The 21,602-nt window shown below is 38.4% G+C and overlaps 1 protein-coding gene across 8 annotated transcripts in view; it reads left to right on the top strand.

Moving 5' to 3' along the window:
* Window positions 1-21,602, top strand: part of LRRC28 (leucine rich repeat containing 28) — a 48,304-nt gene that overhangs the window by 7,463 nt on the left and 19,239 nt on the right. For 5 of the 8 annotated variants that reach the window (XM_068203630.1, XM_068203631.1, XM_068203636.1 and 2 more), the window contains 2 exons: window positions 1,427-1,464; window positions 2,227-2,364. The exons of 1 other annotated variant lie outside the window; for it this stretch is intronic. In XM_068203630.1, the coding sequence (XP_068059731.1) occupies window positions 1,427-1,464; window positions 2,227-2,364 (176 nt within the window). Of the gene's footprint in view, window positions 1-1,426; window positions 1,465-2,226; window positions 2,365-19,699; window positions 19,749-21,602 lie in introns of all 8 variants that reach the window. 2 more of the 8 variants (XM_068203634.1, XM_068203633.1) reach the window with 2 other exon arrangements.

The following is a 21,602-nucleotide window of genomic DNA, read 5'->3' as shown; positions in this document are numbered from 1 at the left end:
TAAGCTGAGTTGTCCCACCATTATCCCACACATTCTGGTGGTCTGGAGAGAGCTGCAATGGGCCTGTGGTTTGTGTAGCTCTAATAGGACAAGTCAGTTTTTGATGAGACAATAAGAGGTGTTTTGTTGTCAGGGAAGAAACCACAAAATAAGGATTTATTTAAAGAATAATTTGGTACAGTAGCTCTCAATTTTGAGAGACAAACTTAAATTATTTTTATTTTCCTAAAAGTTACATCCTTAGTTATTTCACTTGTGTGTTATTCTTTGTATATCATGCCCCTGATGCTGGGTTATGAGGTGTAGCTCCTCATAATACAAAATACATAATTTTTTTTAGCTTAAGTGAATTAGTTCACAAATATTTTAGGAGCTGCAGCTGAAATGGGTAGGAGAATTCTCATCCTATGCTTCTACAAATATGTGTGCTATTCTTATATTTGTTAAGTTTTTAGCAAAGTACAATTTTTAAAGAGAAAGAGAAGGTTCAGGTGCCCCATGTAGTTGAAATGTTTCTATGTCCTCTCCCTTGTTCTGTCTCCCTGAAAAGAGAGGTTCCTACTTTAGGAAATGCTCTTGGAATACAGTAGGAAAAAACATGCCTTGAAAATAATTCCATGTGTGCTGAAGCAATTGAACACTGAGTACTCAATATTCCTTTACAGTTGGATATCAGTATTGGAAAATTTTGTTACTGTTATTTTCTACAAGATCCAATTGTTCTTTTGCAGCAATGATGATTGAAATCTGACATGTGTAAAATCTAAGATCAGTGTTTATGTTACCAGAAGTACTGGAAGTGCTCCATCAGAGGGTGCTGAATATTCTTAGTGAGAGATCTGGCCACCCTCTGTAGCTGCATAAATAACCATGTGCAAGATGGGGTTTTTCTTTTGAAAAATGTACTTTAAGTTTGAAAAACTCACTTTCAGTGAATAGATCATGTGCTTATTTCTTCTTCACTAAAGGTGTGAGAGTTTATGTGTAGGGGAAAATGTTTGTAATTGTATAACTTGTGTGGGTGTGGGCTTTTTTGCTTACCTTGGCCAGCATTTAGTGTCAAATAACCTGGTGATCAAATATGATTTATTCTGGTTATTCTCTCTGCTTATTCTTTTCTCTTTTTGTTTTCCTCCATATGACTCACAAAATTAAAGCCTATTGTTATTGTAACTGTGAATGGTTTGTTTTACATAATTGTATGTAATTTTCTTTTATTTTTATGCTAATCATTTAATAATCCAAGTGAAACTTAAGTACCTGTCCATTGCCAGTTTATACAGTTTCCACAGCTTTTGTGGTCATAGGGAGGAATGGCTTTGAGGGTGCTCTTTCAGTCTGAAATTGGATATTTTGCAAACTGATTATGTAGCAGAAGTCCTTGAGGGTAACAGGTGGTGTCCTCTGCTTTTTCTCCTCCCCCCAGGTACCTTCATTCAAATAACATAGTTGTTGTACCTGAAGGTAAGTAATCTACCAGCTCACGATAAGTGGCAGGAATCATAAAATATTCATTTTTCTTCTTTGAAGAGGCCTACTTTTCCTTTATTTTTCCCATTAAACATTAAAGATTTTCATACAAAATATACCAGTGTAGCTTTTAGTTGATAATGTCCTTGTTTATGCTATGTTAAATTCCTTTAATGAATTCTCAAATGCACCTAAATGCTGTTTGCTCCAGTTCTAATTGCAGAAAGTGAAAAGGCTAAATGGCACTCATCTGCAGAAAACTAAAAATCCAGAGTGTCTGCTGCTTTCAGGCAGTTACCACACTGAATACTCTGCTGGTTTAGATCATGACAGATTTGAAACCCACAGGAGCAAGAACTTGTACTGGTTTCTTTTCTTTGTCTTAATTGCAGTTATGCTCCCAAGTTGAGGAATTTGTGCTCAATTTATGCTCTTTCTGAATATAAATTGGATAGAGTCAAAGGAAGAGAATGGAGAAAGTGGTTTCAGAGCAGAATGGTCTGAGGAGGATCTGGAGAGGGGAATATTCTGTACATCCCTGTGTCTGTTACCCCTGTCTCACTGCCAGCAGAGCTATTTGTTAGCTAGAGCAGCATTTCCACAATTGATGTCACTGAGCTGTGAGACTGGCTTTAACACCTCGAGATGCTCAGACACAGCTGTTGGGTGCTGTGGCTTGTCCTCCTCTCACAGTCCCGTGAAGGTTTTCATGTCACTCTGGGGTCACATTCATGTTTTAATCTGTTCTCTCACAAGCCATTGGCTCCCTGGTTAAGCTGCAGTTTCTGGACCTGAGTGACAATGCCCTGGAGATTGTGTGCCCAGAGATCGGCCGCCTGAGGTCCTTGCGGCACCTTCGCCTGGCAAACAACCAGCTGAAGTATTTACCTGCAGGTGAGTGCAGTGTCTGGGGGGTCCCAGCCCTGGCACAGCCCTGCAGCTTCACCTGCCCCGTGATCTGCTCTTGGTGCTCCGAGTGCTACACCCTGCACTTGCATTTGTATTGCTCCCACTGTGCTCTAGTTAGAGAAAAGCTGTGCTCTGTGTGCTTGCAGAGTCCTGAAGAATGCTGCTGAAGTGGGAAAAATGTACTTATTTAACAGCTTTTGCCATCGTATCAAGAAAATATTGAACTTCTTTGAGAAGACACAAAATGCCAATGACAACTGTCATTATGATAAAATGTTTCTTCCAATTTTCCACAATAGAAAGGATTCTGGTCGTTCCTTCCTTTTTTTTCACCCAACAGCCCCAGTCTCATATTTTCTAAAAAGACACATGTCTAGTAGCTTTGCCTATGGCAGTTCGATCTCATTGTGACAGTAGATAACAAATGTTTGTCTTGCTAGTTTATAATAAAAAAGCAAAACTTAGAGTAAATGCGACACAAAGTCAGAAAAAGTTGGCCACAGGCAGATTTTGAATGATTTTTTTTTTGTCTTCTAAATAATTTGATAAGCAGATAAAACATTATTATTCTTCCATCACCCTTATATCTGTTCAGATAAGATGGTGATTTCCAAATACTTTTTAAATTTTAGTTTTAATTTTTCTCTGGTGTATTTGCATTTTCTGATCTGCAGAGATGATAAAAATTTAAGGCTATGATTTCAAAAGACTGGTCTAACTTAATCTAACAGTATTAGCTCTTGGCTCTATTTTAACTAATTTCTCAATGTGACCTTCATGTGTTTTAAGTTCATATTGTTTATTCTCAAGAAACGTACTGCAAATGCTCCTTGAAGTTTTGGGTGCAGAAATCTTGCTGTCCTTTCCTTGCACTTTTCTAGAAAGCTTAAAAAAAGTCAAAGGATGGTTATGATTAGAAAGAAAAAAAATGTATATGACTATGTAAATGCTCTGGAATGAAATTAGATAAACCTGTTAAACGTTATGACCCAGGGCCAATAAAATTTCCATCAATTTTCAGATGTCCTACATTCAAAAGAAAGGAGTGACTTGAGTGTGCTTTATGTTCCTCAAAGATAATTTACCTTATGGTGCTGTACCATGAAAGAAAGACTTGTTCAAAGAGAAAGTGACACATTTTCTGCAAAACTTCACACATTAACTTAAAAAGGTTCCAAAAAAGACTTTCAAAAGGATAATTTACATTACTGAAGAGTTGATTTGGAGTCTACCACATTTGATTAGGAACTGGTATCAGCTGAGACTTGCTGCATTACATTTCTCCTGAAGTTTGTAGGAAATTTGGTCCTGAGCATTGTCCCTGAACGTGTTTTTTGTGTGCATGACAAGTTTGCATGCTTAGGAATACTGCTGGTGTTGCCTGCTTATGCACTGGGGACTGCAGCAGTGTGTGGCCTTTGTGTTTGTGGTGGTGTCCCTTGTGCCACTGCTGCTGCTGGTACTAATCCTGTCACTGTCAGTGGGACAGTGGGATGTCACACAAGTGTTACCAGCCCAAGCAGGATTAGCCTTTCACTCACACTGCATAATTTGCCCACTGGAGAGTTAATCTATTGCACTGTTTCCTAAACAGAAGTTTAGGAATTCCCAAAGAGAGCTTCCAAGTGTGTTTTCTTAGATGTTCTCTGTAAAATTGTGAAGACTTCAAAGACTTCATTAAAAAAAATAGAGTTTCAAAATAACACTTATGTTCAACAATTGAAAAAGGAGAGCAAAATAATAAATTTTGATGAATTGTGTCATCCTTAATTATACTGGTAGCATGAATCTTCATTATAGTGTCAGCTAGCATTCTGTTGGGAAAGCTGGCAAAGTTCAACTGAACTAGGGATGTGATTTCACTGCAGTGCATCAGCTTACTGCCTGTTCACTGCTTTCTGTGCAGCAGACACTGCACTGCCAGGGAAAGACAGCTCTAAATGGCTCTTAATTTATAACAAGGAACCATTTAAGATATGACTTAGCTTCTGCTTGTGCAGAATTTAAAGATCTGCATTAAAAAGAGCTTTTGGGTTTAGATGACAGTCATTTATGGAAATTACTTCAGAGTGGTTGCCCTGGCATTCCTCCTGGGTCTCTATTCCCAGTGTCTGGTGTTAAAAGTACTGTCAGTTTTTTCAAAATTCCATGGATATCTAGGAAGATACTCTTGGTAATATCCTAAATCAGTTGCTAAAAGGTATCTTTCTTGCAGCTGCAGAACAGTTGGATGGTAAATGTTTGCTATTATGTGTCTGAACAACGCCACTGTTCTATTGCATTTTAATTCTTAAGAATGATTCTTTGCTGTGTCTTCCTTAATTGTGATTAAGAGTTGGAAGAAACAATGCAATTAATAGCATATGTTGATTCACTGTGCTTTTTAATGGTTTTGTTCCACAATTGTGCTCTTAATGTTCATTTTTAGTATTTAAGATTTGCCTTACAGAAATCTAATTTTAAACTAATTGAAGTGGTGTGCATTTAAGATTTAGATTTAAGCCTCTAGTCTGATTGTAGAGATTCATCAGACTCTGATAGAGGTTGAGCCTGTGCTGTGGTTTATCTGCACTGGGATGGGCAAGGTCTTAATCTCTTAAGTACTTGTTTTAATAAAACATGGCATAATTTAATAATGACAACCACTCTGCTTTTCTCAGGTATGGTCATGATTGTTCAGTGAGTTTAAAAAAACTATTTTAAGGGAGGACATGGGGGAGAATGATAAAAATATATGCAGCCAGTGTGGAGACATTAGCTTTAGCTTCCTGAAGAAATCAGGCAATACAGGACTGATGATGGAAAATGGGCACGAGGGGAAGCATGGAAATGGTGTCCCTCGGAGATGGGGAAGCACCTTCTGTGCAGTGGCACTCTGGTAGTGTGACTGATAGCTCTTCCTTTGTGCTCAGCAAACACTCCCAAATCGCTGCCACCCTTGGTTTAGCTCTTGAGCCTTTGGCCTCAAGGCTCTGTGTTTGATTTGCCACTGCTGAGGGGGCTTCCATCAGCCTCCTCAGCTGTTTTGAGAACTGCTCAGAGGTGATTCAGTTGAACTTGATGAGAATTAAAGGGAAAAATTTGTCCAGAATAAGCGTGTTGAAACTGAAATATAATAGCAAATGGCTGGAAGAAAATGCTTTGTGGAATTCTCTTCATGTCATGTTTTGAATGTACTTTAGATAAGATTAATAAGTGGACCAGCTTCTGCCTAATGCAGAGTCTTCAGTATCTTCATTTGGGGGTAATCAGAATCCCTGAGAGGTTCTGCCTTTCAGAGACTAGTTGATTAAAGAGTTGCAGATAAGTAAAAAGAGATTTAATGTTCTAAAGTTCTCTTGAGGATTTGTTTTCATTTAAATGCACAACATTTTCTTGTTCTGCAAATTGTAAATCTTGTAGCTGCTGTCTTTAACAGTTTCTTGGTTCATTTATTTGGCTCTGGTAAATGCAGTTCTTGAACATGAAGTAAGTTTTGTCAAGTTTTCTACTATTTAAATGTAGTACTTAAATAATCTAAGTTCTTGAGGGCCATTTGGAAATGTGTGACACCAAAGATGTTACTGGAAGAAGTCAGCACAAAAGATGGTTATTTTATTACATTAGTTCATGTAAGAGCTTGACTTAGACATGACACTGTGTTTTCACAGTAGCTGAACTTTATTTTTTCAGAGATTTCTCCTTTTGTTCAGTGAATTGCTATTTCATTTTAACTTAGAATTGTAGAGTTAGTTCTATGTGCATGTACTGTCAGAAGGAAATTTTCTGAATCTTTCTGAATTCTCTCACTCACAAATTACTAACTAGAAGGTTCCCCTTTGTTTCTGGTGCTTATAATGCATATGATACTTCAGCTCCTTTCATTCTTGAGAAACAATATTTCTCTTTGTATAATAGTTATTGTGTCATTTGAAAAAAAAAAAATCCAGTGAGATGCATGATAAAAATTGTTCTTGAAGAGTCCCAAAGCCAAGGTTCTCTGTTTAACTGTTGCCATTTAGATTTGGTTTGACTTTAGCCTTGGAGTCTTTTGATGTGTAGTGGTGGCTCTTCAGGTTTACATTTTGGTGTTATAGCTGGAATGCATGTTTGGGGAACAGATGACTTAAAAGAGGGTGGATTATACTCAGATTTGGAGTCAAGTTTCTTATTTGACAAGGATTAGGTTTTTTTCCCATTATTTGAGAGGTACTTCTCTTTAGAAACAGCAAGTTTTGTACCATCTTGTTCTAAGATTTAATTAAAAGTGAGGTTATGTTTACTCAGCACATGCTGGAGTTAATTATAGATTTACTGAAATGAAAAGCTTAATGTTTTGCCAAGTCAAGAGCAAAAGCTAAGTAATTAAAGAAGAGGGTATGGTTTATGATCCCAGCCCATCTTTTGGCTAAATTCCCTTTAAGAAGAGGGGAAAAAAATCAGCAGTTGTCTTTACATGGGCTAGACCATGGTTCCTTTTGTGTTTGTTGTTCGGCAACTTTAAAAACCAAGAGCTGAGTGCATTGACCAAGACAAAAAAAGTGACCAAATAATAGCAAATTTCTTGTCAGGAAGTGGGATTGGTGTTTGTTGGAATGTTAGAGGGAAGTGCAGGTGACGGAGCAGCCGTTCTGAAGGGGTGCAGGTCTGTGCCAGAGTCCAGGGCAGGTTCCTGCCCCAGCAGAAGGAAAGTGTGGCTTCCACTGCAAATCCACACTTCTGTGTTGTCTCTGGAAGCTCCTGCAGCTTGCATCCACTTGTTGCCATGTTGCCATTTTGCTTCCTTTAGGCAGACTGAAGGAAAATGAATTCGTGTGCCTTTGGTGTATTTAAAGTGCAAACTGCAGCAATGTTAGGGGAGGTTAACAGCACAGAGACCCTTCCTTTCAGTTCTCTTCAAATCCTTTTCCTTTTTAAGGCAAATTGTTTTAGAAATATAATCAGTTTAAGACTCATTAAAATACATTTGTAGGCTTATAAAACTTTATCTTCAAAGCATTTGAGAAAGATCCTGTGAAGCTGATAAGGGAGTGTTATCCTCATTTTACAGAGTGGAAAAAAAAGTGTTTTTAACAGAAGTGATTTGCTCCAGGGCACAGCAGGAGTCAGTGTTAGCCAGAAATAGAACTTGGGTGTTCCCATTCCATTTGTTAAGACCACACCTTTCTGAGGCTGATCATATTTAATGTTAGGGAGGATTGAGTCTTCCCACCCATTATTAGGAAATTAATAATTATCTCTCCATAATGAATAAGCCTCGAAGTTAATAGGAAATTAATAGCGGTAAGATCAGCGAGTTCTTGTAACTGAACCAGCTTGTGCTTCCAGAAGGCTGGAAGAGTTCAGGAAGATGAATTTTGAAATACCTAACTTTTATAGATAAATACTACATCATTTTCTCTTGCATAGGTAACTTCAGTGTAATGACAAGGAGGGTTCAGTCGTTACTAAAATTATAAATCAAACGAAAATTGTTGATTGCTGCTTTGTCTATTTATACAGTAACCCTTGGAATGTTGAGTGATTATTGCAAAGTCTGCTTTGCTTTGGAATTTGCTTTTCTAATTGGGGGCAGGAGAAACTTTCAGATGTGAAAACTGCATATTCATTTCTATCACTTTTTTAATGTTGCTGTAAAGTACAATATCTGTATTTACTATTCATACCAGTATTTAACTGGTAAAGACTTCTTGAATACCCAACTTAGAATTCTGAATAGAGCTCAATATAAGGGATTTCAGTAAATCTTAAGTAAAGGCACATAAACATGACTTCTTCCCTCCCTTCTTTTCACAGTAGATTTCCACTGATGGGTACAGCATGCCAGTAATTCAATTCTTACTGTAGACCCTGGCATGAAAATATGTGGTCCTAACTTGTGCTCCACATTTTGATTTAGAGTCTTCAAAGTCAGGGGAATAAATTTGGCTTCCTACCTGCTCCCCCCAGATTTCCCTTCTGCTTTTATTATTGTCTCTGGTTAGGGCAAATTGCTTTGATACTTAATGAAGTTCAATTTTTTTTTTTTTTATAATGGTTGTGAGTTTAAAAGCAAAGGCACAAACTGATGCAGACCCTGTTCTTTTTTCCAAGTTGGCATAACCTTAGTCCACTCTGCTTTCCTAATTTAGTAACATGGATAAAAATATGCACGACGGGACAGGTTTGGTACGCCAGGCACCCATCCAGGAGCGTGGTGTTTTTAAGTAAATGGACTTGTGGGGATTTGAGGAAAACACAGATTAGGTTACATGAGCTTTGCACTCTGGAAGTATGTGACTATTTAAAGGAGCATGGCCTCCTAAATAAAAATGTTAATTATTATAATAATATGTTGCTTTCTGTGAAGGAGATGATGCCTAATTATTAAAAACAAGGTTTTCTTTGCACAGATTTGTAAAATCTCTGCTCTGTTTAATAATTGAATTCTAGCTTCAGTTTGCTGTACAAAACCAAGGCTCAGCATATTAAGCTTTACATTACCTCTTAGGTTCAGCAATAACTAATTAGAACTTTTTCCTAAATCAATGCAAAACTTACCCACACTTGCCTGTTACTGTGTTGTGTTTTACACATCAGGATTAGTAAGGCTTTGGTAATTATGTTGCATTAATCCAGAAGCACAATAAAAATACCTGATAGTATCTCTAAGTAATTCCTTAGATTTCTAGGAGGAAAAGCTTTTAAATGTTTTGGTTTTGTATAAACTCCAATACAGCCCTATGCAGGCAGCCTTTAAAGACTGAATTTTTTTTAAGGAAAAAAAAAATAGAAATTACAGCAGGGAGGAGTCAGGAACAAAATGGCAGTGTGGATGGGAGATGATTTGGGTTGGACTTTGAGACTGCCAGAGGTGACCAAAGCACAGGGCAGCGTATTGTACAGCTGGTATTCCTTATGGATTAACTTCCATGCACGTCCAAACACAGTGGTACCTATTTAATTAGAGGATGTTGGTTGCTTCAGATTTTATAACAGTCTGCCTTGCTCAAACATTTGGTTTGGGTTAAAATCTCAGGAGGACTACTAGTACTTCTGAGTGCTTGAAATTTATGGGGAGGGAAGTGAAGACAGAGAATAAAAGAATTCCACTAAATTCCTGGAAATTTTCCTTAACTGAAGTTTTTCCTGTATACCCTCACCTGTATAGAATGTCAGAATGAGTCATCTGTGCATAGAGCTGCTCACTGTTCTCTCTTTGTCTACTTGCTTGCCCCTTCTTAGTGTTATTTTCTTTTCCACTTCTCCCCTGTTGAGGGGCTTTTAAAAGCCTCTTTGTTACTATCATACAACATTTTTCAGTGTACCATGGAAGGTTCATAATGTCACTGGATGCTGGTAACAAAAATAGTATAAACATAGTCAGAAAAATTCCAGACCTATATTTTATGGTTAAAAATGTTGTTCCAATATAGGCTTTTGTTCCAACACTTCTTCCAGATGGGCTTCTATTGGGTGCACTGGAACTGAAATATTTCCTGTAACTGTAGCAGAAATGACGTTAAGAAACAAAAAATCCAACAAAAGTATCTCTTTCAACAATGGCCTGCGGTATTCCTGGTATTCCTCATTCTGGTGGTGCACAGCAGGTCCTCAGAAATGCATGTGCTGAGTACGTATGTGTTGTAATTCAGTAATGTGAAAACTAATGGGAACCAGTTGGAGGAAGCCATCAGCATCTCTCATTGTAACATTTAAATTAGAGATTCAAATATTGCTTTGTGTACCAGGCTTATTGGACTAGAAAATTCTATCTTAAAATTTGCTATTCTAATTTTGAGCAATCACTGGAAAATGTATTTAGAAATTATGCTCCTTTAATGAGCATGGGCTTAGTTAAAAAAAGAAATTGTGATATGGTTCAGTGTGTTACGTTTTCAAGTACCTGAAATTTTATGAAAGAGATTTTAACTTCTGCGGTCATTTCATATCAGAAAAAAAGATGAGGCACAAGCTGAAACTGAAGCCTGGCATTGAGGCTTCATGTCAATAACTGGAAGCTTAAAATCCTATTGTAGCACAAGGTAATGACCAAGTGTTTTGAGCTTTCTAATATTAGTTTTATAATATTTAGAGGTCACTTGAAATTGTAACATAACTTTATTGATTTTTATTTTTTTCTTCTTTCTTGCACATCTTAGCAAGATTATAATGATTTTGGCTCAATCACAGTTTTTTTTGGTCTCTATCTTTGGTGATGCTTTTACTTGAAAAAAAAAAATCTGTGCCTGATTGAGTTTTGACTGTATTTAAACATGAGCAGTATGCTGATGTAATTACTGAGTTCATTAACAGATCCAGGAGTGTCTGGGAGCTGGGTGCTGTACATCAGCGTCTCAGACATCCTGGTTTCGTTGGAATTCCTTTGCATGATCTGAGCAGAGACTGACCTGTAAATGTTCCCTTTTTATGTGGCAGTTCTTCCTGGCTGCCAGATTGTAGTGACAGTTAGGGTGGCATCACCTGTCTGGACAGAGAGATCTCACAATGACACCACCTGAGTTCTGATCACTAATTACTTTATTAATAGCTTGTTAAGCAAACCTGATTATAGAGGGTGACACTGTCCCTCTGAGGCTGCCTGTGACTTGCTGTTGCCTGATTTTTTAATTTTCAGTTCTGATTTTATTCTTAATTCCAAATCCCAGATCCTAATGTTTTTTCAGTTTGAAACTGGATTCTGAGAATGGGCCCATGCTGCCATTTGTTCCCTTCTGTTCCATGTGAGATCCTAGTGAAAGGTTTCCATGCATCAAACTCACAGACTCCCCTCCACCCCTCCCCGTTCCTTCTCTCCTTTGAAGAGGAGCTCCTAAGAAACCTGATGAGGTGTAGGTGAAACCAGGATGGAGCGCTGAAAAGCCAAAGTAATTACTGCTGGTGGTGCTCCCAAGCCTGTTGAGCTTCTGGCTTAGCAGTGCCCCTGAAAATCAGAATCCTTGCAGGGGCACGTCTGTTGCTGAGCTCTGGGCCATGGGCTTTCCCCGTAGCTGTTCCCCTCGAGGGCTTTCAGATAGGAGATAAAGGAGTTGGAGCTGCTTCTAATGGAGGTACTTGGATGATTCTCACATTCCTGAGAGGATGGGAGCAGATTTAACTGGATTCTCTGTTGTTCAGAGATTTGGTGCTGCCTCTCAAATCCTGGCTGTTCTTCTGCTCGGCAGTCCTTGATTTCTCAAGTGACTGTAAGCCTCGTTTCTCCAGGGGTTTTCCTCTTGTTTGTGGGGGTAGGCAGGAATTTTGAAGATGTTGAGAGTGCTTTAAGTAATCCTGACAGCCATTCATCTGAAGCTTAAAACTCTGTGAAGATGTTGGAGGTCTTAATATGACTGTGGAAACGTGGTTGTTATGTTGCATGTTCATATGCCTTTTTATTAAATAAGGAGTCTTAAGTACAACTCATTTCAACACAGTTCATTAAACATAAAATTGCATAACATTTTTCTAGTAAACTCAATTTGAGATTTCTTAGTGAATTGTTAAAATACAGATTTTTTTTTTTTTAAAGGGAAAGACTTGCATGTCCAAGTAACTTCCAGACTTTGCTTTTAAAAGCTAGTTCCGTGGTATATGCAAAGCAATACATTGAAAGGAATTTAAGATTAAATATTGATTTTAATACTAGAGTGAGAAACGGTCTTGAGATGACAATAAAATGAGTAATAGGGTGATGTGAAAATGCTGCTAGACAGACAGATAGTTGATACAGTAATGTACCAAGTTGTCATTCAAACATCTGACAGAAGAAATGACAACCTGAAATTTTTAGGGTATATGGGAACGGAGCCCCGCCATGGATAGAGCTGCCACTTAGGAACCGAGGGTTTGGAAAGGAAGTCTCCTGACCTTTGAATTTCCCCCCAATGCCATGCAGAGCCAGGGGCCACGAGACAAAAGTGGGAAGTTTATACAGCAATATATAACTTTAGAGAACATTAAGTTGTCATTGCTGCTTTGATCAGCGATAGAATATACTTTGATAAAACTCAGATAAAGGGCTTCAGGCTGTAGCATCAAAACAATGCGTTGTGTTCCTTTTAGTTTGAAAAATGTATTTATACAGTCTGTTTTTAAGAAGTGGAATGTGCTCATGAGAACTGATTAGACCTGGCACACAGACCTAAATAATGAAGGTCAAATAGAATTATTTGTTTCTTACATTTTGATTGTTTGAAAAGCTGGCTTTGAAATTTATGGGGAGGACTCATTGTGACACAGATACAAAAGAAAAAAAATCAGTCTGGAAGTGGCTACAGTTGTGTTTGAATTCAGTTGTTATTCCATTTGTGGTGCTTCTTTTATGTGAATTTATTGTCTGCACAGCAAATGAGAGGAAGAAGTAGAGGGTCTTTGGTTGCTTTTGCAATCTCATTCCTGTGGAGTTAAGTGTAAGATCTAGAAAAACAGACCACCAGAAATTCCGTTTTGCAGGGATGCAATTCTGTGTATTCCTGCTTGGAGTGTTTGAAGGTGTTAGTTACAGAAATGTATCTAGAAATCCATAAGGACTATAAAACATAACATTTCTAGCTGTTTTAATTTTATGAGTGATCAAGTAGGCTATAAAGCTTAATAGATCATTACTTTGCTCATAGCTCTGGCAAATCCCCTCCCACCCCCAAAATTCCTGGTGGCATCTCTGATAATCTTGGTAAATGAGAAAGTGTTATGGCTCGTTGCTTGTCTGGCTGCTTTGCTGTGCAACTGTCATCAGGACTGGTGAAAATTCATGTAATCATGTTGAGTTTATTATGATAAAGTGTGTTAAAGATTTTGTGGGAGATTTAATTTGCTTTTGTGCTTTAGAAAAAGCCCAACCTAACCCAAAAATGGATCTTAGGATCTTTTATCCTTACATAAGAAAAAAATCTGCATCAAAAGAAAATTTGTGTAGGTTATTGTAACTTCTTTTAAGATGTCATTCCCCTGCTTTTGAAACTTCTTCCCTCAACATGCTGAGTCCTTTACTGAGAACACAGCAAAGCCTCTTTGGAATTTGATAGCAGGGTTTTTCCGTGCTAGGGCTGGCAGCAGCCAGGTTCTGAGCAGCACCCCTGGGGCTGTCACGAGGCGGATTCTCCGCGTTGCGCGATGCGTGCATCAGCCTGTCTCCATCAGGATGGCACTTCTAGTTAAGTCTTTTCCCTCCGACTGGTCTTACAGCAGCCACTTGTTACTGGGGACGTATTCTGAGAAATCAGCCTCGGCTCAAGTAATCGTATCGTGCCTAATCTCAGACCTGCTTCCTAAGTAAAGGAATTGAAGAAAAAGTTGGTTTGTAACTCATCTGTCATCACTGAATTCTTCTGCTGATTATCTGATTGTAAAGATAAGCCTTTACTGATTGCCTGGCTCAAACACATGTGAGATATATGAACCTCTCGCTTCTGCAACTTCAAAACAGATGCTCTTTAAAATACTTGTAAAAGTCTTTGGGCTAGAGCTGTTACCCAAAAGTAAAACTGAACTTCAAGAGAGTTTTAAGGGCGTCTCTCATAAACGTTTGCCAATAGCTGTTCACACGGGTGAAGACAGATGTGTATTGATAAGGCTGAGACCAAACCTCAGAGGTGGGGACATATTTTGAGAAAGATGTTTCCCATACAGATGGTGTTGAGCTTTCTGTAGTATGAGAACTTCTTTAATATCAACAGTCTGTTCAGTGGTGTTTAGTCAGGCTTTCAGAGAACCTCAGCTTTGAACAGATACTAAACTGCAGGTGTTTTTTCCCTGAAATTTTTCATCAGTTTGTAAATGTGTGGAAAAGAAATAGTGGTAACTGCTTTGCAGTTTCCAGGTTTACCTCAGAAAGGCCTTAGTGATTTCCGTGTGCTGGACTGCCAAGGATCTCTAACTTTGTTTTGCTGCAGTGGCTTATTTTGGGAGGGTCCTAAGACAAGTTCAAGTCATCCATACAAGCAAAACCAGCTTTTCAGGGGGATTATGTCCATGCTAGCTGCCTTTACTGACATTGTTTTAAAATAAATTTATCTGTTAATTCTAACTAAACTAATTTGCTAGTAATTTTTCAGGTAAAACCTCTTACTAATTTCAAATTGGTGAGATTTCTTTCTTTTTTTTTTTTTTGGTTGCACTAAATTAACATTTGTTACAGGAAAAAAATAGGTCTAGAAGCTTGTTTTTTATAGTTTTTAGGGTTAGATGTTAAAGGTTAACTTGCTTCCCCCTTAAACGCTAAAGACTTTATAAATAAAGTTATCTGTGAATGTACTTTTTTGTCTCTTTGGTTTCTTTGGTTTTTTCCTTTCTTTCCCTAAGCTCTCCCTAACCTATGTACAGTGATTAGTAGTATTAACAGGTAGTTGATTTTACTTGTGCATTAAGCAAATGCAATTTACTGGTAGGGATTGAGTGCTCAGGGAAGCTTGGAGAACAAAGTCATTCAGTCTTTGAAAGGGAACAAACACTAACTGTTAATGCTGTGCAATAGAAGAATTTTATAATATATTGATTTCCATTTTCACCGTATTGACCAAGTATAATTTAGTTTTCTGCATACCACTGTGAGAGAGTTAAATTACTACTTGTTATTGATGTCCTTGTTTTTATTCAGCTGCTCTATTAAATGAATTGAGGGAAAATAAAATGCATCATTTACTGACACTAAATCTAAATGGAAAAAGTCTGTAAAGAGAATGTGTAGAACTCGAGGTATGATGTGAGATTAACCTTCCTGTGGTTCATGTCACACACACAGAGTTTGATACCTGTATTTCAGTTAACTTAATGTTATTGCAGTGGTATTTAAAATAAAGACCTGTGTTTACCTTAGCATTGTCCAAATCTGCATTAAATTGTCATTCTAAATGGAAGGCTTTGATGCCAAGCAAGTGCAAGTGTACTCTAGTTGGTAATTATTTAACATTTGAGAGCTTTATGAACTAAGACTATTTATTTGTGTAGGTAAAGGAATGCAGTTCAGAATTACTCGAGTGGGGGGTTTGGAGTGTAATTGCAAGCCTTACTTGTCTACTTTGTGCCGATTTGAAACACTAAACAGTGGAAACTATGACTGATTAAGACAAAGCTTGCAGTTGCTTTCAGCACTTTTAAAATCAGGACAATGCTGGTGTTGCTTGAAGTCAGATGTCTTCTTTTTTTACTGATAATCGTAGTTTAAAACTGTTAGTAGTTGGTCCATAGCATTTTTCATGTAGTAACTATGTCACTATAAGAGCTCCTGCCTCTCCTTCTTGGCTGGGGATTTCTCCAGGCTGCTGAGTTCAGCAGAGACTGCTGGGACAGTGAGGAGGAGCGAGAGAATCTCCTGGTGCAGCTGCTAGAAAAGGATATCTGGATCTATAGTTTTCATGGCTATTATAGTGGGAATATTTCCTGTAAGGTTCAGCCAGTCCCTCCCCAGTAATTACTGTTGCAATTTGTAGTAACTGCCAGTGGCCTGGAAGAACTCTTATTTTCATAGGACTTAAGACAGTCCCATCCAGTAGCATTCTTTAAAAAAACAAATATAGTGACTCCGCTGCTGTAAACGTGGCTCCAAGCTAAAGATCTCCCTTTGATTCTTTTCCTTATCCCACACAAATTTATGGTTGCATCTTTTTGTTATGAAGGCCAAATTTGACTCTCAGGGAAGGGTGTTCTGTGGTGTCTCCTAGTAGTACAATGAGTGAGCCATAAATTGCCTTGCTACAACAGTACTTTCCACTGAAAGATGAAAATTGAACCTGAGCCTATTGCTTTTGTTATGCATTTAGTAGAGAGGAAGAAAAAAAAACCCTAACTAACCTCAAGAAGAAGAAAGATGTGTCTGTTGTGAGTTGGCTGGAAACAGTTGATAGCAACAGTCACAACAGATTGGTCTTTGTGTGGATTATTTAGACACCAGTGCAGTAATGAGTTAGAAGCCACTAATCTGTGTGTGTCAGAGAGACCACTCTGTTGTGTTGATCTCAAGTTGTTCCTTGGACAAAGAAAGGAAAAAGCTGTCCTAAAATTTACAGCCAGGACTAGCTTTGTCTCTGTGGCTTCCTGAGTTGTCCTTAATCTCTCTTAAGGATGCTCCTTTTGTTTGCCTTGGTTTCAGTATTGGCTTGTTGTATTTAAGGAGCCATCTTCAGCTGTCTGGCATCGTGAGTTAAAATCATCAGCTCGGTATTTTATGCACAAAGTTTTTCTGGAAGGCTTTTTCCCCCCCTTTCCATGTATTGATATTAGTGCACATTGAATGGTGGACGATGTGCAGCAGTAAAGATAGTCAGACATAAACAAAACAGGAGAAACATAACAGGTCTCATGCTTTATTCATGTCACTTCTGTTTATGTTCTTACCACCCAGAAAAAGGAAAACAGCTGCTCCTCAACAGAAAGATAACAGCAGAAAAACTCCATAATAAGAGACTTTTTGTGTAGAGTGCTAGCAGAATTTTTCATGCAATATATTTGATAAAGTGCCATTTTGACTCTTTATACTTAATTTTGGTTGCTCTAGTCAAAATTTGAGGTATCATTTAATAAAACCATAGAATAATATGAATACATTAATTTCACATCTCTTGTTTGTGTAACAACAGTACCTTGCTGTGGGGCAGTGAAATAGGCAGAGCACACCAGAGCAGAATGAAAGGATAGGTTGTCTTCTGAAAAAACAAACCAACCAAACAAACAAAAAACCCCAAACCAAGAAAACAGCAAACCTGATAGTTTCATGGCCTTGAGTTACCTTTGTGCATAAACAATTTTTTCCTCTCCCTGTTCCTCTTGCCCTTCCTCCCACCTTTTCCACTTTTCTCGTGTATGATAATTTCTGGTATTTTTATCATCTGGTTTATTCTAACTATTCTCATTGAAACCATCAAATTGTGGACAAAAATGTAATTCCAGACCTGCTCTGAGAGGAAATACAGGCTAATAACCACTGTGGATCTGTGCTGTGTGTGTGCTGAGAGAAGCACAGAGTGCTGGGCCCATGGCATTCAGACAGCTGCCAGTTCTGTTAACTGAAGTTTAATTGTGGTGTAAGATGGGGAACCACTGACCTTTAGAAGAATTTGACTTAATGAGACCCTCATACCTGATGTCTATTTTCAGCCATTTTTAGCTGACCTAAAATTACTGTTTAGCAAGGTTGGACTTTATGGAGCCACTTTTCTCACCTTTGCTTGTGAATGATGGCACAAAATAAATAAAGATTGGTACTAAGTTTGCATGTGACATTTAGCAAGGTTGAGGGGAAAAAAATATTCTATTTTGGTATGTTCAGTAGAAGTATGTATTTTTCACTTGGTTTTGGGCTTTGTCTGCTTCTTAAGTGTTTTGGAGGAGAGTCAATGTAGTTTATGGCTGAAGTAGGTGAAACCAAGACTTGGGAACAGCTTTGAGGGGTGTTACGTGACTATGTTCATTCACAAAGACTGTCCTGCCCCAGAAAAATCTTCTTCCCTGTTCTTTGCAGCCAGAATATTTGTGTGAAATGCAGCCATAAGTTATTGCTTTGAAATTAATAGATTGAAGTTTGATCAGCTGGGATAGAGGCTTTCTTCTTCCATAGAAGTTTTATGGTTTGAACTCACTGAACACCTTATTTAAAAGTGAGTTATTCGTAATAGAGATGCTGCAGTATCACAAGATGTCTTCCAGTACCTCCTTTTTTTTCCCCTTCCTTTAAGAAATGAAGCAAATATTAGCCTATGTGGGAGAAATATGAGGAAAATCATCTTCAGGTCTGTTAGACTTTACAGAGCACTTTTCAATCCCTCTCACCAACAATACAGAAAAAGACCTGCATGCAGCAGTGTCAAAATGTAAATGGGATTCAATTTGCCTGCCCCTTTCATTGTCCTTAACTGTAATGATACCAATTTCAGTTATGGTTAAACTTCCTTGTTTGAAGAAGGCACAGGTCTACCTTAAGTGTCAATTTGTGCTAGAAAATTTAATTTTTATAGGCTATGGAATGTGAGCTGCGTGGTAGGACAGTAAATGTAATGTAATATATAATGGGCTATTTAATTTATTTTAACCATCTTAAAGTCTATTTAAGTCCTCCTGAGACATCCCAGAGCAGATCTAAAGGAGATCTTCTCCATCAAGCTCTCAGCAATTTAGACTTACACTTCCAGTCTGTTACAGTTTTCAATTGATAATAGTATCCACTTCAAATTCATGGCATGTATAAACTTGGATTTTTTTTTTCTAGTGGGACAGGTAGTAAGTTCTATTAAGTGTAGAAGACTTCAAACACTTTTCCTCACTGATGCATGGTTTTACAGGTCCAATAAGGAAATGCATCTTGTGCTCAGGTTCATGGAAGTTGATTAAAACACTATTTCAAGAGTGAAGTAGGGTGAAATTGTCCTATTGGCCATTGAGAGGGAACAAGTCTAGCCAGTGCCTCTCCTCCTTCACTGTTTGAAGCAGAGCCCTGACTTGCAGCACTTTATCATGATTTTCTGTTCTTTTTCTTTCCATTTCTGTCCCCTAAGTCTAGAAGTTCTTGCTTTGCCTCCTGTATGGCAATTTGGTTCTCTACCACATTACTACTAGTTTAAATACTTGGGTTGACAGCAACCTGAATCCTAGTATTATTTTTTACCCAGGTGCAAAATGGGAAGTCTAAACAAGATAGACCCTTGAGGAACAGCACCACTAGTAATATTTTCTCCATCCCAGTAATTTACCAGGAGCTGTGATCCTCATGTGTTACCATTAACTAAGAAATTTCATCAAAGAAAGATAAACCAGTATGACATGATTTATGTTTGAGAAGATCTGGGCTGCATTCCTGTTCTGCTTTCTATTTATGTTCCAGTCACTGGTTACTCTTGGGTGCTCTTTCCCCTTAGAACAGTTAGGAGATGCTGAGGAGCACTGAGCTCACATTAACAGGTTCTACATTTCTTCTCCAGCCCTAGGCTGCTATCCCAGAAAATGTCCTATTCATTGAGAACCCTCGTGCCCAAATCTGCAATTTTGATATATAACACTTTTTTTTTTTCCAGTATTCTGGGATGGAATTTTTTTTAAGCAGCCTCATTTCATTTTAGTAATGGATGTGGTAATTTGCACTGCTTTGTCCTTGTTCCCATGAGGTATTTTGTCTCTGTCCTCATACACAGCATTATTCTTACAGGAAAAAATGATGCAAAAAGCTAATTTAATATTTGGTTTGTCCTCCTAATTTCTACTCCTTGTTGACATCAGTTCTTCATTTCTTGCTCTTAATTTCTTGTTGAGAAACCATTTGTTTGTCTGTGAGTTCCCATTTTCCTGGCCTCCTGGCAGTTTGCATTTAACCTCTGCAGCCTGACCTCTGAATTGCCAGCTCTCTTTGCTGATTAGTCCCTTTTTCCATTCCTTGTAGGTTCTCTACTTTCCCTTAATATCCTGCTTTGAGGTGCATTCTCATGCAGGTAGGTCTGTAGCCCTTTCCTGTCCCCCTTTTTAACTTTACTGGGATATAAGGACTCAGATGTAAAGTAAACCCTTCCCTCCCATACACTCAAATCCAACTGTGTATGTGTTTCATATATCTTTGGATGAAATTCTGGTTTATGGCCCATCAGAGAAAGGTGGGATTACTCTTGAAATGTAAAGAAAAACGGTTGGTTATTTTTGGGTCATGCAGCTGGTGAGGCCTGTACCCCCAGAAAAGATTAAGGAAGTTTGAATTGCCTTTGGCAATTACTCTATGTTGTATAGGCTGCTTATTTCCAGATGGGGTTTTTTGTTGTTGTTGTTGTTTGTTTGTTTGTTTCCTTCACATAAAACCATGGGAATTCATTTTAAAAACTGGCATTTAAACCATGTGAATCAGAAATAGATTTTTTTCCTTGGTGCTAGTTATGTTTATACAAACACAGTCCATTTTGTTAGAAGGTCAATAATTTTGGACATTCCCTGAAATCCTTTCCTGGTTTTGCTTTTTTTAAGAAAAGTATTAAAGATATGCTGATGTTTCTTTTTTCATTGTGTTGGGGTCTATTGGTAAAAGGTACCAAAGGTCTATTTGGTACCTTTTTGCTGAAAACCCTAACACACAAGAGGACAGTTCACTTTTCCATTTTTCCAACTAGTTGGGAGAGCTCTTACAACAGATGCAAAGGCTGCTTTTTGGAGCTGAGTGATCCCTTCTGACTCTGCATATTATCAAGGGAGAGAAGGATGAAATGAATTCCCCAGTTTTGGAGCACAGCCCGTGGGGGTCTGTGGCCCTGCACGGCCCCTCAGAGGCTGGAGGAGGGCGCTGGCTGCGGAGCCTGCGCAGAGTTTTGTGGGGTCGGGCAGTGTTGGATTCCCAGTCTGTCAGCCCCTCCTGTGTGCACATTGGGACCATATGGGGTTGCCCAGCTCCATGTGCTGGCAGCACTCCCTGCAGATGGACACGGATGAAACGCCCGAGCCCACGAACCAGCACGGGAACGTCACGTTTGGGCTCGCTCTCTCTGCACAAATCTGTGTCCTCCTGAGCTGGGGGGTGGCAGAGCTACCGAGCAGTTGGGGTTTTTTCTGGCTTCTGATATCAGAATGGGGCTCAGTGCTCTGCTGTGTTGATTTTGGTAGTGTGAAGCCTAGAGCTAATATAAATTTTAAATCACACTTTTATGAATTTCATTTAAATGTAATTGGAACTCCTCAGTGTGGTCTAATGGTGATGTATAATGCTTGTCTCTTTCTTACCCTTGGGGGTGCTGAGGGAATCTCTAAAAGTCCCTTTGTCAGCTCTTTTTGTTTGGGAATAGCCATTTTCTTTTCTGGATCTGCTGTAAATTTCCAAAGTTCACCTCTGGTATATCCTAGTGCTTGATGAGCTGACAGCAAGAGAGAGATTTGCAAGTCTTTCACTGTGTTTGTTAGCCAAGGCTTCCTGCAGTATTTATGCTGCAAGACTTTAAAAACAAGGATAATAGTATTTAGTAACTAAAAGCTTGAAAAACTTATTCATGGACTGTTTATATTTGTGTTATTCCTCTTAATTGTTTCCCTTCACTTTAATGAGATGAAAACCAATTTAGTGTCATTAGTAAGTGTCTGAGCATGTTCTTCAAACTGAGCTTTGAGCACTATGGTGGGGAGTCTGGGGATTATATCTTTAATATAAGGGTTATATCCTTAATATGATGGCACTTTGTTGTTTGGCTTAGTCTTAAACTTCATTGTGGGTCAGTGGGTGTTTGTGCAACATGTGGCACTAGATGTTGAAAGTGGATGTTTACATCTGGTATGCATTGGGAGATTAAGGTAGAGAGGATGAAGTTTTGGGTATG

Source organism: Anomalospiza imberbis, chromosome 13 (genome assembly GCF_031753505.1).
Source record: "Anomalospiza imberbis isolate Cuckoo-Finch-1a 21T00152 chromosome 13, ASM3175350v1, whole genome shotgun sequence".
In the NCBI taxonomy this organism is placed as follows: domain Eukaryota; kingdom Metazoa; phylum Chordata; class Aves; order Passeriformes; family Viduidae; genus Anomalospiza; species Anomalospiza imberbis.
This window is presented reverse-complemented; position numbering and strand designations above follow the sequence as displayed.